This window comes from Cygnus atratus, chromosome 15 (genome assembly GCF_013377495.2).
Source record: "Cygnus atratus isolate AKBS03 ecotype Queensland, Australia chromosome 15, CAtr_DNAZoo_HiC_assembly, whole genome shotgun sequence".
In the NCBI taxonomy this organism is placed as follows: Eukaryota; Metazoa; Chordata; class Aves; order Anseriformes; family Anatidae; genus Cygnus; species Cygnus atratus.
In genome coordinates, this window is record NC_066376.1 from 15,425,514 (window position 1) to 15,450,705 (window position 25,192).

The window sequence follows — 25,192 nt, forward strand, 5'->3', positions numbered from 1 at the left end:
CTAGATTTAGGGTGAAGTATCAAATTCCTCTTTTTCTCTTTGAGATCATGATAAAAGAGGAATGCAGCTATTTCGCTGAGCTTCTTTCCTGTAAGTATTACGAATCCTCAACAAAATAGCCTTGCCATGAAAAAATTCTCAGCTGGGGAGCAGAACAGGTCAAACAATGGTACAAGAAGAAAAAAAGACAATCATCTATATGTAGATGTCAGAAATGTAAGAGATTTCTGATTTAGAAACCAGTATTTTTCGCTTTGCACACACAATGCACATTCTTTAACTTTGTTAGAACTCTTCCTGAAATCTAACTGCAAACTTCCCTATTTCCTTCTGAAACTTGTATGCGTACTCACGGCAATATACTTCAGGATAGTCTGGGAAATCTTCAATAAAGAATGAGAACTGTAAGTCATTCAGAAATCTTTCAACTGTTTCCACATGTATGTATACTCAACTAGGGGTGATGATATTTCTTTCACAAACACATTGAGAACATACGCCACTGAGCCACTTGGTAGCAAACGTACTGCGAAACATCTCTTGTCCTCATCAGTTTCCTGAGGGCCCCTTTTTTAGAGGAAGATAGATATTTTAATTCACACAAACAGCTTAAGGCAAACATCTCAGCATCTTGGTCCCCTTCACAAAGACTCAAGTGGCAACAAGCAGAGGAGATATTCCTAGTAGATAAAATTGAAAAAAAAAAAAAAAAAAAAACCTGAAAATAGCATATAATCTCCATCAATCTCAACTAGCATCATTTTGTGTAAATACTGCTGAAAGCCTGTAAGACAAATGTGTTTATACTAGAAAGCAGATATTATAAGGACTGACCATTTCTTCATTTGTTCATTGGTTAGAAGGCATGAATTTGTTATCAGCCTTGTAAAACTGATGAATGCAGGCATGTATTTCTGAACTACCTAGGATTTTCTGGAAAAACTTTTATTTCATCGTCATGGACATACTTCTCAATGTAACTATTTTCAGTTTATAACAGAAAACAATAATTTTCATGATCTATTAGCCATCCTTTTTGGGGACCTTCCACACTTCATTTTCACTTTGGTTCCTTTTTACTTAATGCCACTAAAATAAGCTACATAATGCTGCTACTGTGGCAGCACAGATTGCAAGTCTGAAATCATAAAAAAAAATAAAACCACCTCTTTTTAATATATAACATATAATATGTAATATTATATGCTGTTTATGCAACACAATTATTAATAAAATTGTGTTAGAGAACAACAGATTCTACAACGCATGCAATCTTACAGTTTTTAATATATGGACAGTAAATGGCAAATCTCCATGGAACAGACAGCTAAATGCTGCCAAATCTGGCAGTAGTGGTAGGGAAGATGCTATAGCAATTTCATTGGGTTTTGTTTCCATTTAAGACAGGTGCCTAGGAGACTTTAAGTAAATTAGGAATCGGTGATGGAATGTGCTATACAGTTCTTGAGATATTACCGCTCAAAGCATCCTAGTGCCAGTTGTTGTAGTGATGAGGGCCTGCTACTTGCCAACAGGCAGAAAAGTTTCATTAACCAACCCCTAGGATTTATTCTTTACGATGTTTTTGACATTTACACAACATTTTTCATTTTTCATAACCTGAAGGAAAAACATTGGGGGAAAGAATAAAGGACTTCTCCTTTGCCAAACCATCATTTAAAGAGACTGAGCTGGTTTTACGAAAGTTTTTAAATTCAGCTTTTTTTTTTTTTTTTTTTTGGAGTTAGTACAGTATTATAATCAGTAAAGATCTATTTTTAGACTTTGTAGTTTATTTAAGGGATAACTAAAAACCAACATCCTCTAAATTTTATGTTTTGTTAACACACACACACACACAGAAAACTCCCTCATAACTTCTTACCTCAGTCTTGGAGTTTCTTTCCAGCATGTAGAGAGCTAACACCTTTGTTGGTGCAAATACATTACGCTAACATCAGTTGACAGTGTGATATGGAAACTATACATTTTATATACCAAAATAAGCTTCTATAAATATTTTTCATGTTTCCAGAAATGGATAACTACTTTCCTTTTAAGTAAAACATGTTTAAAACCTATGAAACTATTGTTTTCAACCTGATGTTTGTTAAATTGAATTAGCAGGGTAAAATTACAGTTATTCCGTACCAACTTGGTGCTTTATAAAGGGAAATACACAATGAAAATACTGTTTAATACTGTTTTCTTTCTTTCAAGTATTTTGGGCATGCTTTATCTGGAACTGTGCATGTCTCATAAATTTTGCAAAAAATAAAGAAAAAAAGAGGGTGAAGACTCACACAGAGGAAAGCTTTATTTAGAGCAAAATGTTAATTATATTCTATTTTTATATATATATATATATATATATATAAAGTATCAATCCGTCTTTGTTTGCTTCAATGCACAGGCATGAAATATACCATTAAAAAGAAGTCTTTATACTGATCACAAATACATTTCTTTTCCTCAACCAGCTCCTATAACCATCACATCCTCTCAGGAAAAACTTGTCAAAATAGGTAATTTTGCTGAGAACACTGAAGCTCAACAGCTCTAAGATTTTGTTTTCTCTTTTCCTTTTCTATAACACAGAATAATTTCAGAGCTGAGAATCATTTACTCAGTGACATCCAGCCCCTTGCTACCTATCATCACAGCACAAATAGCATGACAAAAGGAGAACCCTATCTATCATGCAATCATACAAAAATTGAAAGCCAGTCATAAGAATCGTTCATATAAAACCAAAATACAAGCAAGATTTAAGAGCTCAAAGCTCCATGTGAAATGCCCCTCGCATTTCTTTCCCTGTGTTTGCAACACATGAATAGTATACCTTGTGATCTTCAAATTTGGCATGTGAGTAATCTCCAGGAATGAAACACTGAGCTGATGAACACCTTTCCACACCAAGCAGCCACATATTCCCATACAGGAGAAATAATGCAACAGGACTTCTGTAATGCCTCCATGATTTAAGGGAAGTGTGGTTGTACATGAGTATGTGAGCACCCTGAAAGAGGCATACACTATTGGAATGGAAATACGGTTGTCCAATTGCCTGTGCCAAAGAAATATTCTTCATTACACTGCACTAGTCATTTTTGGAGCTGATTGAAACTAAACCCAAGATTTTGCAATGATCATGTTCAATATTCTAACTTTGATTTCTTAGACTGTGTAATATGTTAATGAAAATTGAGGAGAAAGGTTTTTCTTAATATTCCCAAAAGATTCTTGTATCTGTGTGAAGTTTCGACTGCCTTCGATTATCTATGGTTCAACAGCTTCCCTATCACACAGAATTGCCGTGGGGCTGGCTTAGTTGGGATTAAAAATATCAGAAAAAAAAAAAAAAAAAAAGCATTAAGTTGACCAGATAGCTGTCTATGGGATGTTATAGACAGTTAGAGAAAATTCTAAGATCAGGACCCTAAAATAGTTTTTGTGCACTTTGAATAAAACTCAAGATAGAGCCTCATAGCCTCATCATTAGTTCAACTTTTTTTTTTTTTTCCCCCAGTTTCCACTTGAAGATAAATCAGCATTAAATGTCTAGAATAACGTTCTTAGGAAAACATTTAAAAATTGTATTCTTCAGTAAAAAATCCATTATCTTCCATAAAACAAAGGTGTTTGACTTTTCCCTCATAAAAGCACCATTTATACTAAAAAATACATTCAATTTTACAGCATCTTAAAATGAAGAAATTATTTTTAGAAAATCATTGATCTGTTTCATGTGTAAAATAAACTGCTTCAGCGTCACTGTTTTCACAGAAACAATTTCCAGCACCTAGGTAAACCATAGCACCTTAAAGGTTGTCAAAAAGGATCTAGGACATTGGTAAAGGACCTTCTTAAGTGACAGTATGCTAATCTACATCTAAGCTCCTTCACATTCATCCACACAACCCCTTCACAAAAATATTTGCTCCACATCTTTAAGTAACACTTGAAATCTATCAACAATGCAAACAGTAGGCAATTAAATACACAAATAGTGACATTGTTCAACAGCAGGCACTGAAGAAAGCCTAACCTGAAATCCTAGGCAGGGGTAAGAACACTTACAGAGATAACAAAACAAGACCATTTCTCCCCAAAGAAATCAGGAGAAATATTAAACTACCAGAACTGCTGGTCACTAAATTAGAGTCCTACTGTAATGAATATTTTCTAATGAACCATTTGGATTAGCTGTGAAAGCAAGGATGCCTGTCTAATCAGGACGACGATAGCTCCCCGCTCCTAAAATGTATGTTAGCAGGAGGGGCGCTATGGTAAACTGAATGCCGCTATAAATCATCAAGTCAGTGTCTAAAACATCCATTTTTCTCTCTGTGTGATTATTCGGGAAATTAATGTTCACATGGAATACTAAGTCAGTAACTGTCCAATCATAAAAACTGAAACAATTTTATGCATTTATAAATGACTGCATTGCATTTTCAAGCTTGTCACCACCACTACATAATAACTTAGATTGTTGTTACCATTTGGCAACCCTAAAGTAGGTAAGGCTTAAATTAAGACTGAAACAACAAGAAATTTCAAGAAGCAGGTGGTTAAAGAATCAAGAAATCTGCTTGTTCAAGCATTTGGGAGAGTTTTTAAGGCAGCAACATGTTACCATGAATGCTCATATAGGTCTAAGTAAAACAAAATCTTCAAAGAACAGCTATAATGAATTTTGAAATTATAGGGCCAAAGAATATCTCCAGCTTTTTCATTTTCTTCCTAAAAAGATTTTCAAACATCTAATTAAATGTCAGCATTGATTTCTTTTTGCATTTTGAAGTTTGAATTTAGTGGCTCTGCTTATCAAAGACTTCTAATAAAAAAAGAGGCAAAGTAAATATTGTCTCATCAGAAAAGTCATGAATGACTTGAAGGCTACCATATTAACCATTTCAGTAAAACTGATTCACTATTATGGGATTTTGATAAAGACAACTGATATAATATGTATAATTAATCTATGTCAACTCAAAGTGATTCTTATCTTCTAAAGGAATTTGGTCAATATAAGAAGCATGGATTTCCTGCCCCTCCTATCTCTCAGATGAACCCATGTTTGAAGAACATCTATACTGGTTTGTTATTTACTATAAACCAAGATCTCACCAATATATTTAGCAAACTTAAAAGGACGAATGCTGGCCTAACACTGTCATCACAAACAGGAAACATCAAACTTCCACAACTAGTGATCAGTTACTGAAGTTTGTTTGTATACGGACAAGTGGCTAACCTAGAGTATTTCACATATCTCCTATCAACAACATTATAATATTGTCTTCTGCAAATGAAAACAAAACAGAAGTGGGTAGATTTTTGTCATGTATTTGTATGTATCTGAAAAATTAGTTCAAAATAACCTACTGTATGTCAGTACATGAGTTGCTGTTTCTAGAATAATCACAGTTGTTTTGTGACCTAATAAACAGTTCCAGCTGAATTGAGGCTTTACTGCATTAAACTTTACTTTGAAAGTTATATAGGGAAAGAAACAAGATAAGTCATACAGAGAAAAGCATCAATAAATATTAGCCTGAAACTTTAGCTTTATAGACTTTCCTGACAACAAAATTTTCTCAAAGTCTTTGTGCAACCACATTACTTCCTTTATTTGTAGGACTTATTTGTATGTACTTACTTAAGCACAACACCATAATCATACAGTATCAGCATCCCCACTGAACTTTTTTTTTCATATCTTTCTCTCTGAAAAGGACAAGATTATGAAGAAGACCGTATTAAAGGATCTGAGAGACTTCCTTTCAAATGAAGCTATTGATAAATGCCATGCAGCTTATGTCCTACTGCATGTCTCTTGACCAAATGATGCTGAGATGGAAGTTACTGTTTTGAACACATTTACATGACGGAGATTGGAATAAAAGTAACTGAGATGACCGTAGTCTTTGTCTGCATTTTTAGGGCAACAGTCCACATTTAGTATCATAATTGAATGCCTCTATAGAGCTAATACCTGTTGCTCAATTCACATTTTCTGCCAAATACACTGTTCTTTGAAATATAATTAGCTGTCAGCAGAAACACAATTTCATAGAATCACAGAATGGTTTGGCTTGAAAGGGACCCTTCAGGATCATCTCGTTCCAACCCCCCTGCCATGGGCAGGGACACCTCACACTAGACCAGGTTGTCCAAAGCAACTGTTTGAACAAACTCTTTCAGGTGTTTAAGGGACTTCAAGAGCCTGTGTCTGCTATTCAACCAAAATTATGCTCATGAATTATACAGAGAAGTTTGGGATTAAAAGTTTGGGATTGACCATCATCATCATCAATGACAGAAATAGTTATATACAATAGTATAGGTTATGTAATTTCTGATTTGTTATTTACAGTATTGCTTTATTGCAATACCTACAAAAAATAAATTTTCATTTCAAACTGAACTGCTACTCAGTTTTCCAGTCCAAAAACCACATTCAGCTACATGATATGCTGGTGAATAAATGCCTGGCTAAATAGCCAGGCCCTGCAATGTGCCCTACAGGCCACAGAAGTCAGGATTTAATCTACTGGATACAAAAGACAAGTTAATAGTAGTGGGTCTCTGGTTTATCCCCAGGAGTACTACGCCGGAGCTTTATAGCAAGAGAATCCACTGCTAATTTCACTCTCCCTTATATCATTGCCAACCATTGCATTAGCCTACTCCTTAAGGACATATTTGCTAATGTTTTTCTCACAAATATTGTAAGGTCTACCTTGCTATGGAAGCCTGAGTTATTCGACAATCATACAAACACACCAGCCAATATGCAAAAACAAACAAACAAAAAACTCCCTGAAGTATTATAGGCAATAAACTGCTTAGATAAGTATGCTTAAACATAACAATCATATTACAGTGGAAAATAAATTTCAGCAAAAAAAAAAACTTCCTTTAGAAATCGTGGGTTTTACAGTGCAGTTTTAAGATCAGTAATATATTCATGTGTTGTGAAAAAAATAATAGAATTGCTTTTCAGAAGAGTTTCAGTCATGACTGTTATAAAACTAAACTCAAAAACATCACTCTACAAAAAATCACCTACTAATCACCAAACCCTTCAGTCTAGTTTCATTTTATATCACTCATATAATTCTCTTTGCTTGTTCTGAACAGAAATTAATAAGCAAAAAGAAAACCTTCAATAAGATGCACAATTCCTGCCCTGGTCATCTCCCTCCAATAAAATTATCTAACTCAAATAATGCCTAAATGACAGCAAGAGTTTGGGAAGGAGAGGAGCGGGTCAAAGAATGAAAAGGATGCCCTGAGGTTTGTGTTGCGTTCACATCACTTGGAAGCTTAAAGTGCTCTCATTTTAGGCTGCGGTGTACAAAAACAGTGCTTTTGAAATTTCCAGGTGCCAGCCTGAAAACTAAACTGCATTTTCTAATGTCTTAAATTAATTCAGTTTCTTCATTCTTGGGTCTTGTGTGATGCATAGACACAAAGGGCAGTCACTTCGACATATACGGATTTTATCCAAGCTGTAAACACAAAACTATAGTTCTAGATATCTTTACTGTAGTACAGTGATCTGCTCACTGGAATGTTTAAAGTATCTGAATATTCAACAAACAGCAGCACAGAATTAAGTAGGAAGTGAAAGACTGGCTTGTGAGAAGCCATTTTAAAAATTTGGTTATGCAAAATACTAACAGAAAAAAAAAATATACAAGGTGGAGTGATAGTGTACCAAATTAGAAAATAATACCCAGAGTCAGAAGCAAAAATTATTTTGGGGTTCTATCAGATCTACAAGGTAAGTAAAATAAACATACAGATGAGCTATAGTAACTGCATGATAATGGAGAATCTTAACCACTGCTTCTGTAGAGGATAAGAAAGCCTTAAAATATTTTAGAAGTTATTATGAAATTAATTTGTTGTGGGAGAAAAAAAAAAGTCTCTGTTAAAAATGGATTTGTTTACGAAGTGAATGCTTTTTTTTTTTTTTTGCCTATACTGCCATCTTCTGGTTATGTAAGCTATTTCATCCATGATATGTCAAAACTGGTCAAGTTAACATTTAAATCTAAACCAGACCAAGACTTAGCAGTATGCATACTTGTATTAATAAAAGATACTGAAGAGACTTTAGTATTTATATAGAAGATACTATTCTGAAGTAAAGACAAAAAAAAAATTAGAGAAGAACATTGAAATCCAATAAACTATGGCTAAAAATTCCATGTAGTCTATAATCATGTCTTCCTTGTGATTTTTTTAATAGTTTAAACCAATGTAATTTTTAAGGATTGAAAAATAATTTAGGATTAGGCACCCTATATGGGAAATGCACAGAATGGTTATTTCATGAATATACATACTAAAAAATAATTATTTTAAAGTACCTATCCTACAACATTTAAACTACGTGCATATAATAAATCAACTATGTGCTTCACTATGCACAAACTAAAGGGCATTTTGTTTCTTTAAATGATTATCCAGCATCCTTCTCCAGCTTCTGGAACAAAGACCTACAACTTTCAGTGTTACTAAAACCAACCTGAGTGACATATTAGCTCAGGCTCAAAAGTAACGAAGAGACATTTTTGCTAACTGAGGGCTAGATGCTGTTTGTACCAGCAGCCCATCAGTCTAGACCTAAAAGATGAAAAAGATGTGATGTACACGGCCCCAGGAAAACTTACAATACATTCAGACAGGTTTTAAACACTGAGAAAAATATAAAGTAAGAATACTTCGTGATATTTACAGGAATATTCATTTTAAAATAAGTATCAAGTTTTGGAGCTTTTAAGTTATTTTTGAAAAAGGCAAGTGTTTGATGTGAGAGAACAACTATAGGGAATGTTTTGAAAGACATTAACAAGTTCATTAGCATGCAGAATAACTTGGTCTAGGTTCTGATCCACTTAATTCTTATGGTTCCCTGTGCTGGAGTGCAACATATCAGTATGCTACTGTTTAGCTTGAACTAAGAAAGCAAATCGGACATGTTTCCAAGTGGAGTTCAGCTCATAGAACCACCAAAATAAAAACTGACATCCTTTGAGAGCCTTTGTACTTCTCACATTCTTAAAAAGTGAGCAGAACTTCCAAAAAACACACTTTTCTGATAACTTTAGGAGCATATATTAAAAGTTTTGGACCCAATAATCTTCGGACATAGTAACAACAACTAATATTTGCATCTAGTTCAGTTGAGACTATAAGCATAGCAGGTGAGACAACATAAGCCTCTGTATGCCATGTTTGCCTAAGATGTAATCGAGTGCTTTTCGCTCCATGCTGTAAGATGCAGTCTCACAGGATTCATAGCCATTCCCACATCAGTAGCTTAGAGAACATGTACAAGCATTTTGCATCTTCAATGGCAACCAAAAGAATTCAAACCAGAAAAAATCAACCTTGTTAAGCAAACTAGGAACATGTTTTAATGCTATTGAAAAGAATGCTCAAGATGAAATTGACTTGCCAACGTCAAGAAAGACAGTGGACAAGACAGAAAAGGCGTTTTTGACCGGTCTTTACCTACCATATCTGTCATCAGAAAGTCAGAAAGTCTATCTTAACTTGGGATATCGTTATTTTCCAAAGAAATGTTGGAATATGTTTAACAGAAATAAAATAATAAATTCATATGAGGAAAATAGGACAAAGAAAACATAGACCAGCAATATGGTAAAGTAATACATGACTTTGGTTTTAAAGATAAATGATTTTCATGAGGTAGCAGTAACATTGTTGTAACTATGATGACTTAAGGCACAAAGAAAGTTTTCCAGGAAAATAAACTAATGAGTTGGTGTACCACGATGTCAGGTACCCCAAAAAGATTCTACCTCCCACTGCAGGTTTTGTCATATGTCATTAGCTAACCCATTATCTGTTCAGGAAAAGACCACAGTGAAGTGGTGTGAAATGAACACACTAAACAAATTTGCTGAAATAGATAATTCTCTACTGGATTTCAGATAACATATGAAAAAAAATTTGCTCTGTTTCTTGGTTCTCAACCTTTATCAAGTCTATAAAGACAGTAACAGAGATCAGATTATTTTTTATTGCATTTAATTCAAAAGGTTTACCACTTGCATATTACCATTATCTAGAAAAATATAAATGAACTTATTTTTGTATATTGGTCTTCTGAAAGAAAAAAAAAATCTTTCATACTTTGAACATCTGAAATCTTTCAATACTTATACTGTAGTTTTTGAGACATAACCCCTGAATTTTTTTAAAACTGTTACACAGTAAGTATGCCATGATGAGGAGCTTCACTATCACCCCTCCTACCTCCACTATACACTAGGTATTTCAGTACTGCCTTGGGTGTCGTATTTCAGTATTCAAGCACTTGAGATAAACTGCAGAATCCTTTTTTTTTTTTTTCTGACCTTGATCTACAGCAAAACATTTTCAGCTGAACTGTGCAAAACTATAATTACTTAAGTCATATCTGGACTGCACATAATTTATATATAAAGCATGAAGGCTCTGTGTCACACATCATGCAGTAAGACAATAAAACATACATGTTTAAGAAAATTGAAAGAAATCATTACACTTTACTCCTTAAATAAAAATCATCAACAATATTTCAAAGACAACAGGAGCCTGCACACACACCCAAATTTCTAAATGCAGACATACATTTAAGTGTAAGTGGTCTTATAATAATAGACTTTATCAGAAGAAAGTACATTCTGCATCATTATTGAAGAAGTCAGTTCTAAGATAACTGAATTAGGGAAGTTTTGACCGAACTGCCCACTACCAGAAGCCTATAGTCTAGGCAGCTGTAAAAAGCAATTTACTGCTACAGAGAAAAGATTTACCTGGGAAGAGATCCAATATTAAAAAAAAAAAAAAGACTAAGTAGAATTGGATTACTGAATAGAAGCTTATTATTGCATGTGTTCAAGCTACTGGGAAAGTAGTAGAGCCAGCAGGTATAAAAAAGGTCTTCCATATGCCTGCTTCCCCTTTTATGATCCAATCATAGCCATCCTGTTAATCAGGTTGGATTACATCCCAGATATTAATTTGGCAAACAAAACAATAGTCTGATCCAGTCTGTCCCTTCAAATATGATGAAAACAATCTGCCACTGATAATCTTGCCATGCGCACACTCCTGGAAAACCATCTGATCAATTTATGTCTAAACAGTGATAGAAGTGTAAACTCAAATAAAAATGAGATAGGGCTTTCCCTACTCATTAATAGCCTGCAAACCCATCCTCTGCTTCCCAAGGAAGTGCTGAAACATTAGCAGTTCAAAGATTTACAGACTCCTTGCCACAATAAATAAGTAAACAAATGCTGTATGTATGAACAAAAGATTGCAGGCTTGTAAGCAGTTGGAAGTGTAGCTTTTCACTGGCCATAGGAATCCCCAGAGCTTCAGAGCTTTCAGTCCTTTTTTTTGTTTTTTAGCTTATTTCTACTCTTTTTGTAAATAGGGTCAGCAACCTGATAGATTTTTCCCTAAAACAGTGCTGGTAACACACCAATGTTTTCCTTATGCTAAACAGCACTTTCACAGCATCAAGATCTTTACTCCTCATGGTGACATTATCCCCCATTTTGTTATTGTCTCTAAAGAAAACAGAAGCAAAAATATAGTAAGTTCACTTCCTAAAAGGATTTCCATTTCCAATATTAAAATTTAAACTTTCCATAGAGACACAGTTGTTGGCAGAGACGGAATGTTATTTGCATCTCTAAGTTTTATGATTTAGAACTTGCCTGCATCAAGTTCTTCACACAAAGTTTCAAATACCATTTCCAAGTTTCATACAGTTTCAGTGAAGACAAAGTATACCTTAACATCATAGAGAAGCAGTCTGATAAAAGGTTATCTATCAAGCACACTAATTAAATAAGGAGACAACAACTGCAAGCTCTTATATAGCAACATGTTTGTGTGTTTATTTTAACATAAACTCTACTACAAGGACTACAAGAGATTACAAAAGAACTCATTCCCAAAGTTTTGCCTGGAGAAATATATAACCTCTATACTTCCAACTCACCAGTAAGCCTCTTTAAGGATACTTCATGAAAATGTAATGCCTATTTCAAACACCTTTGCAGTCAACAATGCTTCTTTCTTACTGCAAGTAAAATTAAAGTGCAGTATAGAAACATTTATATGGCTAAGCACAGACAGATGGTCATATGTTTTCTTCCAGAAAAAATAGTTTTTAATGCTTTTAGACATTTAAAGTGTGCCTGCTTCCAAGAACTGAGGTTTCTGTATGGAAAATAAACATTTGTAAGTCCTCTGTATTTCAGACAACACATTCCATATTGACTATCTAGAGCCAAGAAAAAATACTACTCAGTCCCTGTGTTTTCTCTCTTAGGAACAGCATTTCCCAATATTTTGAAGTAACAATATAACTTGTTTATTTATTAATTTTACCTTTAAGAGAACTGAAAAAGACAAGTTAGCAAGTATTCAATTAGCGCTGTTCTGGTAAGTTTAATCAGCTAATGTGCAATCTGTGTATCACTTAATATATGAAATGCTGTCCTGCAATTTTAAAGAAAGAAAATTAGAATGCATTGCCTAGAACTTGGGAATAGAAAATTAATGGAATGTAACTCTGTACCTCAGTTTAATGAAACAACATCTGCAAGATTACTTGTCTAATAAAAAAGCATATCAAAAAGCCTGATGCATAACAGAAGTAAGAAAAGTATTATCTATATTTTCGAAATGTTACCATCTGGGAGCTTTATGCAAGAATAAATACTCTTACTGGTTGGATAAATTCACTGATTCCCTGTGAATGCAAACACTATAAGTGGCTTCCCTCAGTGGCCTCATTATATAAAGGCCTCTTAGGAGTTACTCTGCAGCCTATTTCTGCTTCATATCCCAGCAAACACTGACCTAGTCCATTTATTGTCATCATGACTAGATTCCACCTACCTTAATGTACCAATCAAAACAAGCACAAGCACTTTGTTTCAAAACAAGCACATTCTGAACAATAATAAGTGAGGCTAATAATGACAGCTTGAAACATATGCTTTAGTTGAATGCCCAGCACTTTAAGACTCAGGTTAATTATTTAGGGATATAAAAACCACAGGTAAGAGCAATTCTAAAAACCTTTTTCCTGCCCTCTTTGCCCTCTCGCAAAACTGCCCTTAGGTTTAAATTTTTTTAAGAGTTTATCCAGTTAAAATATTAAAGCATTGCATCAAAACTACTGACATCCTATGAGACGTTCAACAAAAAAATGAAGTTCCAGATTACTAAAATACGTAATGACACATGGTTCAGCTCAAACAGATGAAGCAAAAACTTGTATTATTTAAATAAAATTAGTCTATAATTTTAATTTCCCCATTCTTGAAATTCCAATCTTTATTCCACGAGCAAAATTCAACACAAGAGTTAAAAAGATGTCAAAAGAGCTACTGGTTGCAAGTAAAGCTGTGCTCAACTTCTATGCTGGAAAGCCTCTGTCTACAAAAATAGCCCTGGCTGCTAGCAAGAAGCTGAATATCACTTCAGGTGCTAGTGACTTGATTGCATTGAATGGTAAAACCTCTCCATGCTTCCATCACAAGATGACAGGCATGAGATGGCATACATCTCCAAATGCAGCCTCACAAGCACATGTACGCTGAGGAAATACCCCACGATGTCTTCAGCCTCTGCTAGCTACTGAAATACAGACTTTTTAAACAGTTGGTTAGCACATAATTGCTAGTTACTTTGTATGAAACATATGTATTTCTTACTGTAAATACAGGCCTCTCTAACATCCATGTTTTCTGTTAATGTCACTCTGAATTCTTAAGTAAATGAAAAGGCATTAGGAAAGATTACCTCTAAAAACACTGGCACCACTTCCAATAAATATCATTATCATCTCATTTTCGATTCAAAAGTACTTTCATTTTGTTATACTTCTCAAGACTGAAGTCCCACCTCACCTCCCTTAACAAGACATGATTAGAAGTTAGCATGTACCTTTTTGCAGAAAGCTAACCAAGCATGTTCTGAATTTAGCAGTGCAGCAGGATTGCTGAGGTGCTCGCTCATGCGCTAAGCAGCAAGCCTCCCGAATTGGGCCTACATAGCAAAGATGTTTTATCTTCCTGGCTTCCTATCAAGTATCATTTTGCATTCGTTTGAGGCAAGCAAAAAATGATACACATTGATGTTACAAATGCTAACAGTATTTAATGCAGTCTGTGTTTTGAACAGTCTTTACAATAATCACATGTCACTGCCTATCCAATAGAGCGATTGCTGTTTATAACTGAAAAAGGTTAACACTTTGGAATTAGATGATCATTGAGGTCCCATCCAACCCAAGCCATTCTATGATTCTATGATATGGTCCTTCATGGGCTGCAGAACGGATATCTGCTCTGATATGGTCCTCCATGGGCTGCAGGGGAATAGCCTCCTTCACCATGGGCCTCTCCACAGGCTTCAAGGGAATCTGCTGTGGTGCCTGGAGCACTTCCTCCCCCCGCCCTTCTCTTTCACCGACCCTGATGTCTGCAGGGTTATTTCTCTCATTTTCTCACTCCTCTCTCTCACAGCTGTTCTAACACTTTCTTAAATACGCTAATGCAGAGGCTCAACCAGTATCATCCATTGGCTTAGCTTTGGCAGGTGGCAGGTCCCTCCCGGAGCTGACAGGAACTGGCTGTGTCCAACATGGGGGCAACTCCTGTTCCCTTCTCACAGATGCCACCCCTGCAGCCCTGCATGAGTGTCCCATATGTGCCTGCACTAGTGACCTTCTATACCAACCGAAGAGGAGGAAGGGAATATATATGTTCAGGTGAGTCATGTGCAAATAAATGCTTTTGAAGGCAGCGCCTTGCCTGTGGCACCCCGTGTGACTGGCTGTGTCAATGTCCTGTGTGTCTGTGCGTCTCTGGGATCCCTGCTCAGCTTTGCTACCGGTTGAACCTGCAAAGGGGAAAGTGGTGGCCACATCCCCCAGTGTGGGCAGAGACCCCAGGTCCCCGGGCATGGGCCCAGCAGCTGGGCAGGAGCAGCTGGAGGAGGCAGCCACACACTTATGTCATTTAACATAATAATTAAAAAATTTAGAAAAACACCTTCAAAATGAAGGTTTGAAGAACATACTTTCTTAATAGAATTATAAAGTTAATGTGTGCAATAGTAATCATGTCTGTAGATAGTTGTATGGACATAGAAAATGTAATGGTTAAAGATGGAACACATTGACAAAAGGCAAATTGCACCTTTTTTTTTTTGTAATCTGCTTTAACAGGTATTCTAGCATAATAAATATACTATACATGTTCCTTATGTGTATTCAGCATGAGTAAAACTCATACAGCTGAATACATTGGCACTTCAGTGGGAGGTCAAATTATTGTTTTGGCACTTCCACCAAGCCTGTCATTTCAATTCCATTTTATCAAATTACAGATTGCTCGATGCAGTTGGATTAAGGGAAAGATAGACACACACACAAGTAATTGTCATCACTTCAGTTGTGAAATTCTGTAATTGCATGTCAGTAACAGGAAGAACAAGAGAACAGTAATAGAACTGAATGATCATTCAAATACCGTGAAACTTTCCAACAAGACTTTGAACTATGACAATCCACATGCCAGGAAATAGACTGGATTTCTGAGCATTTCCCCTCTTTATAATTGCCAATATTTCTTAGGCTGACTTGTGTTGCGTGTTAGATTATACGGCAAATTTCTGCTATATATTTTTCTGTAAGTAATCCTTTTACTTGCAAAGAACATAAACTAAGACAAGGAAATGGAAGATCCTTCCATTTTAAAGACATGATTAAAAGTAGTGTGAACAATAATAAATGATACCTATGCAACTCAGAGTATGGGTTTGATTCAACAGAGTTTCTGTATTTTAGAATACCTGGAGTACAACAAATCTTGAATTAAAATTATTGTGGAGAAGGCAGTCATGGTTTTCAAGCAACTTTTCTGCCAAAAACAACCCTGAGATTTTCTTACTCTCTTACAGAAGTTTTGAAAACGTCCACCTCTGTGGTATGGAAGACTCTAGAAACTTCACACAAATCCAATTTAAGAGAGCTGAAATCGTATTGGGAACTTCTGGCATACAGTGACAGGTAGATATTATCTGAATAGCTTGTTATTCTCACTTGTTTCTGAGTTTTACGTTCAATCCTGTATATTCTATGTCCTGTCATATGATGGTTCAATAATACTCCTATTTGTACATCAATTAATGAGGCACAAGAAATGGGAATCATTTATTTGTTCACTCTAGTAAACAAGGGGAGGCCCATTAGTGTTCAGAACTTCCTTAAGATTCTTAATTCCTCAGAATCTACATCCTAACACAATTTATGGAACATAATCATCTAACAGAACAAAAAATACTTACATAGAACATTTCCATACCAATACATTAGAGTCTGCAAGCTTCCCTCATCAAAAAATTAATTCCTTTTAATGTGAGGAAAAATGCATCCCAAAGTCTCCAAAGATTGCGCGATGGTTTCATGAGGTAACAGAAATGACACTTACTCCATATTATTCACTGACAGGGAGCTCCTAAACTACAGAAAAATGGTTTACAATGAAAGGAAACAGTATACAAATATATTCACATCTTAGATGTCTGCAGTTGAGTCTGTCTGTCCATGATGTTTCTTATCATCTCTTTCTTATTTGATACCCTTATTAATTCCCTCCCACAGTAACCTAAAAAACAGTGTTAAAGAAATTGGATAAAATTTCTTCCTATTACTAAAACAAAGTTTTCCCTTAAACTTACATGGAATATTTGATCATTATAAATTGAAAAAGTAAATAAAAGATTGCAAGAAGCCATAGGATATACTGAGCAAAGTGTATTTGTAAATCTGTTTGTTCACCTCATTTTGTCTCAGACTCACATTGTAACCTTGCCTATGCCTTCCTCTTCATATTTCTATTTCCCCATAGTTAATTTGATCAATATAAATGCAAGTACTTTCCTCACAGGTGTTTTTAAATTGTTTGCAAAATGCTTGGAAATCCTCTGATAGAAGACACTAAAATAATTATGAAATCATTTCCACAGCAGGCATAGAAGAGGAAAGGTATTACTGTCTATACCATATCCCACAGAAGGTAATAGGCAGTTATGAAACATGTCACTACAGGGAAATTTTCTAACTTACTGACCTATCATGTTATTGACCTAACGCATACCCATAAAGTCTATTGCTCTCATAAAGCCTTTGCACTCTGAGCTCAAAAGTGGTAAATTCTGAAGTCAAGATGCATCTCAAAAATGTTCTCTCCATAAGCCACTGAAGAACAGAAAATGGAGCAGGATATCCTGAGTGACCTTGAGCCACCAAGCTAATAACATAGCTGCTAGTTAATGGTCAGCATTTACTTACCTGCAAGGAATACTGATGAGACTGTCATTGCACATTACAGCAAAAGTGTCTATTACAAAAGAGCATGCTGAAATCAAACAAAAATGAAGAAGCCAAAGCTGAAGAATAAAACGTTCCTGGCATAGTAAAACCCAGCTGCCACAAAATTATCTAGCACAGAAAGACCATTATAAGTTAACTTTCCAGTCAGTTTTCAGTGGCTCAAAGAGTTTTCCAGTTCAGAAGAAAACAAAAGAGAGGGTGGTGAAGAAGCAAGGGGAAGGTAACTTCATAGAGGAGTGTTGGTTTCACAGTGTTGAAATTAATTTATTTGATGATATGACAACAACTGCAGATGAAAACAAAGTATTCCATTGTGTTCTGTTCAGGCTTCAAAGGTTATTTCCAGGCTTTTGTGGCTTTTTGTTTGTTTGTTTTGTAATTTTGAATACTCCTATTCAATGCCAGTCCCATGTAGCAATTCTTTTTCATATGTTTAAGACCAAATAGAGACACGGACTGAGAATAAATAAAAGATGCAGAAGATACACTTGGGGCAAGTTTTTCAGCTATTGAGAAGTGATTAAGCTGGTGTAAGAGCAAACAAAAAAATACAGCTTTACATATTAGCAGTCTTCCTAAAGTGGGCACCGAGGCTAGGGTTTGCTTATAACAAAAGGAAGAGAAGATCGCAAAGGAATCCACACGGCTGCCTGTTTTGGCAAAAAGGTCAATATTCTTATTAATTCCCTCAACAACAACCACATATTTTGTCCCCAACACACAGTTATTGTGTAAAAATATGCGTATATGTATGGGTAAAAACAACAAATGAACAACATCACTTGATCATCCGTCGAAGACTGAAACCTCATGCTGGAAAACATCACAGGTTTTGAAATTATGACTCCAATTCCTTAAATGTGAGACTAGCTTCAGATATCAATCTGTTTTCAAGTCCCACTTCACATGCTTTTAACAAGTTTCTTTCTTTCCTGTGAAATTTTACTGGTCATGCATGCTGCTTTTAACAGCAAAGCTGACATTTGCAGAATGACATGCTTAGTTTTAAACATCTAATTTTGGTTGTTCAGAAAGAAGGTATGAAAGCAAAACAAAAAAGGGTTAGGTGTGACAAACACAGAAAAGAAGAGTGGGACATAAAATCATACATACACTGGGCCCACTGCTGGCTGTGGTAAACACAGGTTAGTAATGCCTAATGATACAGGTCAGTTACCACAGACTGTTGATTACTTGTCAGCTGTTTTGACATTCTCAAACAGATTCTCAAACCTGAAGGCTTTTATCCTTGCAGAAAAAAAAATCTTAAATAAAAAGTTCAGTGGAAGTAACAAGGGAGGGATACACAGATCATAGTGATAAAGTGGTTAAGAAAATTAAATGCCATTTTGACCTTACAGAATAATAGATTCCAAAATAATAACTACTTTTACAAAATTTAAGTTTGCCTACAGGCAAAGTTTTAGCAATGGCTTCATAAATTTCTACTTCAAAAAGTAGAGATTAAGAAGCTTCAGGAAGAAAGTTTGTAAGAAAAGGAAGGGACCTTGCAGACATATTTTGTTGTTAGCTATGAACATTTTTTATTAATTACTAATGATATAGTTCATTAGTAATATATTTCATTATGAAAGAGCCAAATTATGAAATTCTAATGAGGCATCTCTTAACTGCAGTAGTTTCTCTTGATTTCGATGTCAATAGAATAAAAATATTTATTTGCAATGTTTCGGGTTCTATGAATTACATTAAACCCCAAATTTATGCTTTCAATAAACATGAAACAATTCATTATTATTAAAAAAATTGATACATCTTTATTTGATGATCACAGAATGGGTTATTGGTAATCTATACCCTTGAACTGAAAAGTGAATCTGCCTCTTAAGCTCAGCAGAAGCTTCAGTTTTGAGACCAAACACATAGAAAACACGAAACATGCCATGTAGCAACAATATATAATTATTACATTTCTGTTCTTTCAAAATGTTCCAACAAACTAAGAAAAAGAGGAAGATAAACTAGACAATTCTCGATGTAACTTGTAGTTTCTGCATTTGCAAGCTAGAACACTGAGCAGGTTATTGGTTTTTGATAAGAACTGTATTTTTAGCAAGTCAAAAAACAAGCCAATGCCCTAAACTTAGCAAATGTCACATACTTTTTTATTACTTCAGCGATTACTGAGGCAAGGTCACTTAAAAGCCTGCAGTACCAAAGGCACGTGTCTGTGCACATCAGTATTTAGAGTCACAAGGATGAGAAAGTCATAGCACTCAGCACTGTAATGTTGATAATCTCCAGATTTTCAACTTTAGTGATACCTTAAAGAATCTTCAAGATTCACAGTATGTTTGGAGACCCTCTGACCACTAGCTCATCTTCCCTGCCACTGCTTTTAAGAACAAGAATGGAAAGGGAAGTGATGAAAATAGGCCAGCTAAGCAACAAGGCATAGGATAACATGGGAATCTCATGCTCTTTGTTTCACTTCAGTTGCCTAGTACTGTGTTGTCATAGAAAAAGGCAGACCACATATTCTGTACTGCAGGATGTGAACAGAGGGGGTAACTGCCTATTTCTGGGGTCTGACAGCTTGGTTAGTCTCCATGGCCTGAGTCACTGAAGAACGCTAGCTCCTTAGTAGACCACTCAACCAAGGCCAAGTATCATGTATATGACTCCTATCATTTATACTGAGGTAGAAATCATCTTATCTTCGAGCACAGAGAGGGGAAAAAAAAAAAATCTGGGAACTACTAGTGCATCTGCTCTATAAAATGAAAGCTGCAGTTAAAAAAAAAAAAAAAAAAAGGAAATATAACTAATAAATTAATTATACTACAGTCCAAAGGCTTGTGATAACTTTTCCCATTATTGAAGCAATAAAAATAACCATTTGGTTGTGCAGTTTCAGAAGCTACTATCCACACTAAGAAAAGTCAGATTCTGGTGTTTAGAAAGTAAGGTCCCAAACTGTGTTTTAGCAGAATATCAAACAGCATGCACTTAAATTTAAACACCTAGTTTCATAAAAGCTATTGCTCGGAACCTGAAGTGTAAATGGCCTGAGTTTCACAGTAATGAGTACCATCTAATTTTAGAGATTTTAAATTATGTCATGTAGTTGACACTTTCACAAACTCAGTTACTTGCTGACACACAGAGATATACTATATAGATTTAGTAATCTAGAACTAGATTCCAGCTTCAAGTTTAAGGTTTCCAGTAGAAATGCATGAATGCACGAATATATGAACCTTCATTCAGCTCACTATATCTCTGCAAAATGCTTGAGAAAATAATGGAACAAACTGCATAAGATATGAGAAGGCATAACTTATCAGCAGTTCAAACTTAATGAAGCCTAAGAAAGGAATCTTACATAAAAAGCAGGAGAAACTTGGGAATTTCACCAAAAAAAAAAAAAAAAGAATAAAATTGAAGATATTAACACAGGAAAATAGGGTTTATGGAAGGCATAAAGTAAGTAAAAGAGAAAAAAATAATATTTTCATTTACTACAATGCATTTAAGAAAAAAAAGAAAACAACAAACAAACCTCCCAGTGAGCTGAAAAAAACAGTAGGAGTGTAAATAACAAGGAGAATTCCTTAAATTTTATAGTGGACTTCAATAATCAGAGACTAGTAACAGCTGATAGGCATTTAAGACATGACATACATTCTATTTTAATTATATTCACATTTTATTATCATAATTGAATTCTCATTATGTTTTTGTCTAACTCAATTTCCTCTCTTCATTCCTGAAAATTTTGAAAACCATTGAAATTCTGAAGAACTTCCATCACATAACAAAGCAAATGAATCTTGCTTTCCTGCAGTAACTTCAACATCATTTTATATCAGACCTGAATAACAGTATTTTATAACATGTGTGCTATCATGAACAACTCAAATGCATCTGGGATGACAATTAATAAAATTTCATTTTTACAACAAAAAGAACTTGATTATCATTAAGGAAATGAGAAGTCACTGAATAATCATGGAAAGATTCAGAAGCCAAAAGAAGTTCAAAAACAAAGAACTTTTGGAAATTTGAGTAGTACAACATTGATTTTACACATAATGGCACAGTTAACATGATGTTAAATTAAACATAAAACCCTGCTGTTTCAAAACATAACTTGAGAGTATGAAACTGTTAGTGCTAGAAGGCAGCTTTCCACATCTCTCACTTTTGAGTGGAAATTGATAACACTTCAATTTAAGAATCTAAATCAAAAATGTACTTTTTTCAGGTATTTTCAAGTATACATGCCATAATGTAGTATAAAACAAGCTAACAAGGCAAAGAACAGAACAGAATACACTTTTTATACTCACTAACAATAAAACTGGAAATAATATAAGAGCTTTTTTTTTTTTCTAGACTGCAACCATTTAGAAGGAAAAGAAATCAATATCAAACATTGCTTAACAAGCAAGAGGAAGTAGCCCTTATCTTGCTATTTTAAGAATATTTAACTTGGTATGCCAGCATTATCATGAAAGACATCATGCAGTAATTTTGCTATTAATGAAATTAAGAATAGCAAGTGCAATTGTCTTTTAGGCCATTCATAGTTTCACAAAAGTAAGGTTATAATTCTCTTCTGAACAAGTAGGTGTATTTCTAATGGAAGCACATTCAATAGAGTAAGGGTGTTTCGTAGCATTTGAAGTTAAAATACAACTACATTAGGTAAGGCATTGTTAGGAAACTTTAACACACATACATAAAACAAAATAATTTCACATAGCTAAATTGGAAACATAAACCAATCAAAGAAATACTTACTAGACTGGCCTGACATAAATTACATTTAAACAAGCAACTTACTTTTCTGTCCTCAGTTTCTACACAGGAATTGCACTCTGATGTAATATCCTGAAAAGACAAACAGAGAAGACTGTTTCACAAAGCACATTCTTCAGGATTGTAAGAATAACTCCAAATGAAGAAAAGGCATCAAAGTCTGAAAAACGGGTTTCTCAACCTATTTTATATTACTGTATTATTTTTGTATTCACAGTACCTTTAAAGGTACAATATTTAGTATTACAGCTTTAAGGAAGGTTTATTAAACTTCATTACAAGCAGATGTGTTGTCAACTGAAAGATAGGATTGAAAAAAAAAACTTTTTTCAATATAGTATAGTTCACAAGATAAGATCTCTGTAAAGTGTAAGTTTTTTTTTTCCAATTGCATCTTGATAAAATGTAATTGTTTACTTTTTTTTCTTTTCTATTTTATTACTGTTGGTAACAAAGATTTTTAAAGGTAAGATCACTGTCAGCTTAAGAGGATAAATAAATGCTCAAACTTCTGTCTGTTAACTAAAGTGCTAACTAGGACTCTAAAATTGACAATATATTATTGTGTTTCCTGGTCTGAAAACTGTAATACATAGTCCATATTTATACTTATGGACTACTGGATAGGTTGAAGATATTTGTGTCATTCCCCACTGAAAAATACAAGAATACTCAAGCATCTATTTTATATAAATATATATATATAGTATATATACACACGCATATAACTTGGACTTCAAGAATCAAACTAATGATCTTAAATCTAATGACACCCAAAACATGTTTCTTTTATTCCTAAGGCATTTTGACTCTCATTAAACAGTCAGGATTTTGCTAGTAGATGAACAGAGAATATGTTCTCTTCTTCTGAAGACATGTAGAGAGAATTGTTATCACAAAAAATATCACAATATATCACAAAAAAAAAATCACAAAATTAAGGCATTTCTTTCTTCATTTTATCCCTTTGTACAAGAAGTTATCCCTGAAAATTGAATAAACCACATATATTTCAAGCCATTAGATTGTAGACAAGATTAACGTGACCTATTATGTTTCTTCTTCGTTTTTAACTTCACTTTTCTTGTGATGGTATTCTTGGAAGGTAATTTTGCTTACATACTACAACTTTGAAGATTTCTGTTAGAAAAAAATGGCACAGATATGAGGTCCAATTTTGTTTGTTAAAAGTAAGTCCTTCCACAGCCTCTTACTGAAGCTAGAACTACTCTCATCAGCTTTTGAATTATTAGCTAGAGTTACTTGTTACATAAATCCCAAACAACAAATTTAAGACTGACAGCTAATAGTAGTTTCCATTGAAAATGAAAAATTAAATAACGATGCTGTGTTTCCTCAGGACCATGCCTATTCGTCTTAAATGAAGGACTGATACTATTTCAACATCAAAGTCTTCTTACCTAAGCCATATACCCATAAAAGATTAAAAAAAGAAAATCGAAGTCAAGTAAGATGAATCAAGGTTTCCTGAAAAATTATTTTTATTCACAGCAAGATATATTAAAGATGTTTTCATTAGGCATATCCTATTCTCTGTCACTCCTCAAGCAGCATATTTCCAACAAGATAATCTTTGTTATTCTAGCTAGTTTTATGCATCACGTGAATCGGTTTGTCAAACATACCTTTCATTCAAAATACTTTTGCTGGGAAACCAAGCTGTATTTGTGGAATGTAATACTCAAAAATTTTCTTTCAGGTGTGGCTTCCTGGCAGCCTGCCATGCTTCTCCTCCCATTTTGCGGATAAGGAAATACTACCAGCCTACATGCCGGCTTGGTTGCAATTCCTTTTTTTTTTTTTTTTTTTTTTTTTTTTTTTTTTAAGTGCATGAAGAACAAAGTTCAGCGTTTAAAAAGCTTTCTGACATGGATAAATGAATGCAAGTGTTATTATCCAGGCCTTTTCACCTGCTAGCTATGACCCAGGTCACCTTTTGGAAATAACGAAACATTCCCCAACGTATTTGTTGGTTAACCAAAAAATGAATTAGATCTTTTAAATCGCCAAGGACAACAGTGGCTCTATCTTGCATACTAAATTAAACTGACCTAAATTAACTAAACATGGAATAAAAGAGTTTCTATCTAATTCCAGCTATAGTTATTATGAACACTCAATATGATCGACATACCTTGCTGAAGAACTAACAGCATGATCCTTTCTACTAGCTAGAGACTATGTTAATTTGATATTTTGTCGTCGTTAATGCCCATTATAAGCAATTTTTAAGAAATATGTGCTCCTAAGCTGTATTGGGTTTAGGCGGGACGGCTTTGGTAGCAGGAGGCTGCAGGGATGGCCCCTGTGAGAGGAGCCCAGCAGCTGCCCCATGCCAGAGCAGAGCCAGCCAGCTCCAAAGGGACCCACCGCTGGCCAGAGCTGCGCTGTGAGTAATGCTGGTTGGACTTTTGGAGAGCAGACTGAAGAAAGGGAGAGAAAAAAAAAAATACAACTGCTGTGCTACAGCAGCTGGGAGAGAGGGGTGAGGAAAGGTGAGAGAACCAGCCCTGCAGACACCCACAGCCGTGCAGGAGGAGTGGAGGAGGTGCTCCAGGCATGGGGCAGAAGTTCCCCTGCGGCCTGTGGAGAGGCCCCTGGTGGAGCAGGCTGTCCCCCTGCAGCCCATGGGTCCCACATGGGGCAGATCTCCACACTGCAGCCAGTGGAGGAGCCCCCAGTAGGTGGATGTGGCCTGGAGGAGGCTGCGACCCATGGAGAGCCCCCGGGCCAGAGCTGCAGCCCATGGAGAGGAGCCCACGCAGGAGCAGGGGGTCTGGGGGGAGCTGCCGCCCATGGGGGTTTTCCATCACATTTTCTCCCCTATCCTACTGAAGAATGAGAGGGCAGTTGGTGTGGTGCTTATCTGCCTACCGGTGTGAAACCACCACATAGCATTTCTTATTCAATGTGAAGCAAAAAATGCAGTTT

General features: G+C 35.2%; 1 protein-coding gene across 1 annotated transcript in view; it reads right to left on the reverse strand.

Annotated features, from left to right (window-relative positions):
* Positions 1–25,192, reverse strand: part of RBFOX1 (RNA binding fox-1 homolog 1) — an 869,105-nt gene that overhangs the window by 571,114 nt on the left and 272,799 nt on the right. Inside the window, exon 3 of the mRNA XM_050713747.1 lies at positions 22,265–22,312. Coding sequence (XP_050569704.1) covers positions 22,265–22,312 — 48 coding nt within the window. The remainder of the gene's footprint in view (positions 1–22,264; positions 22,313–25,192) is intronic.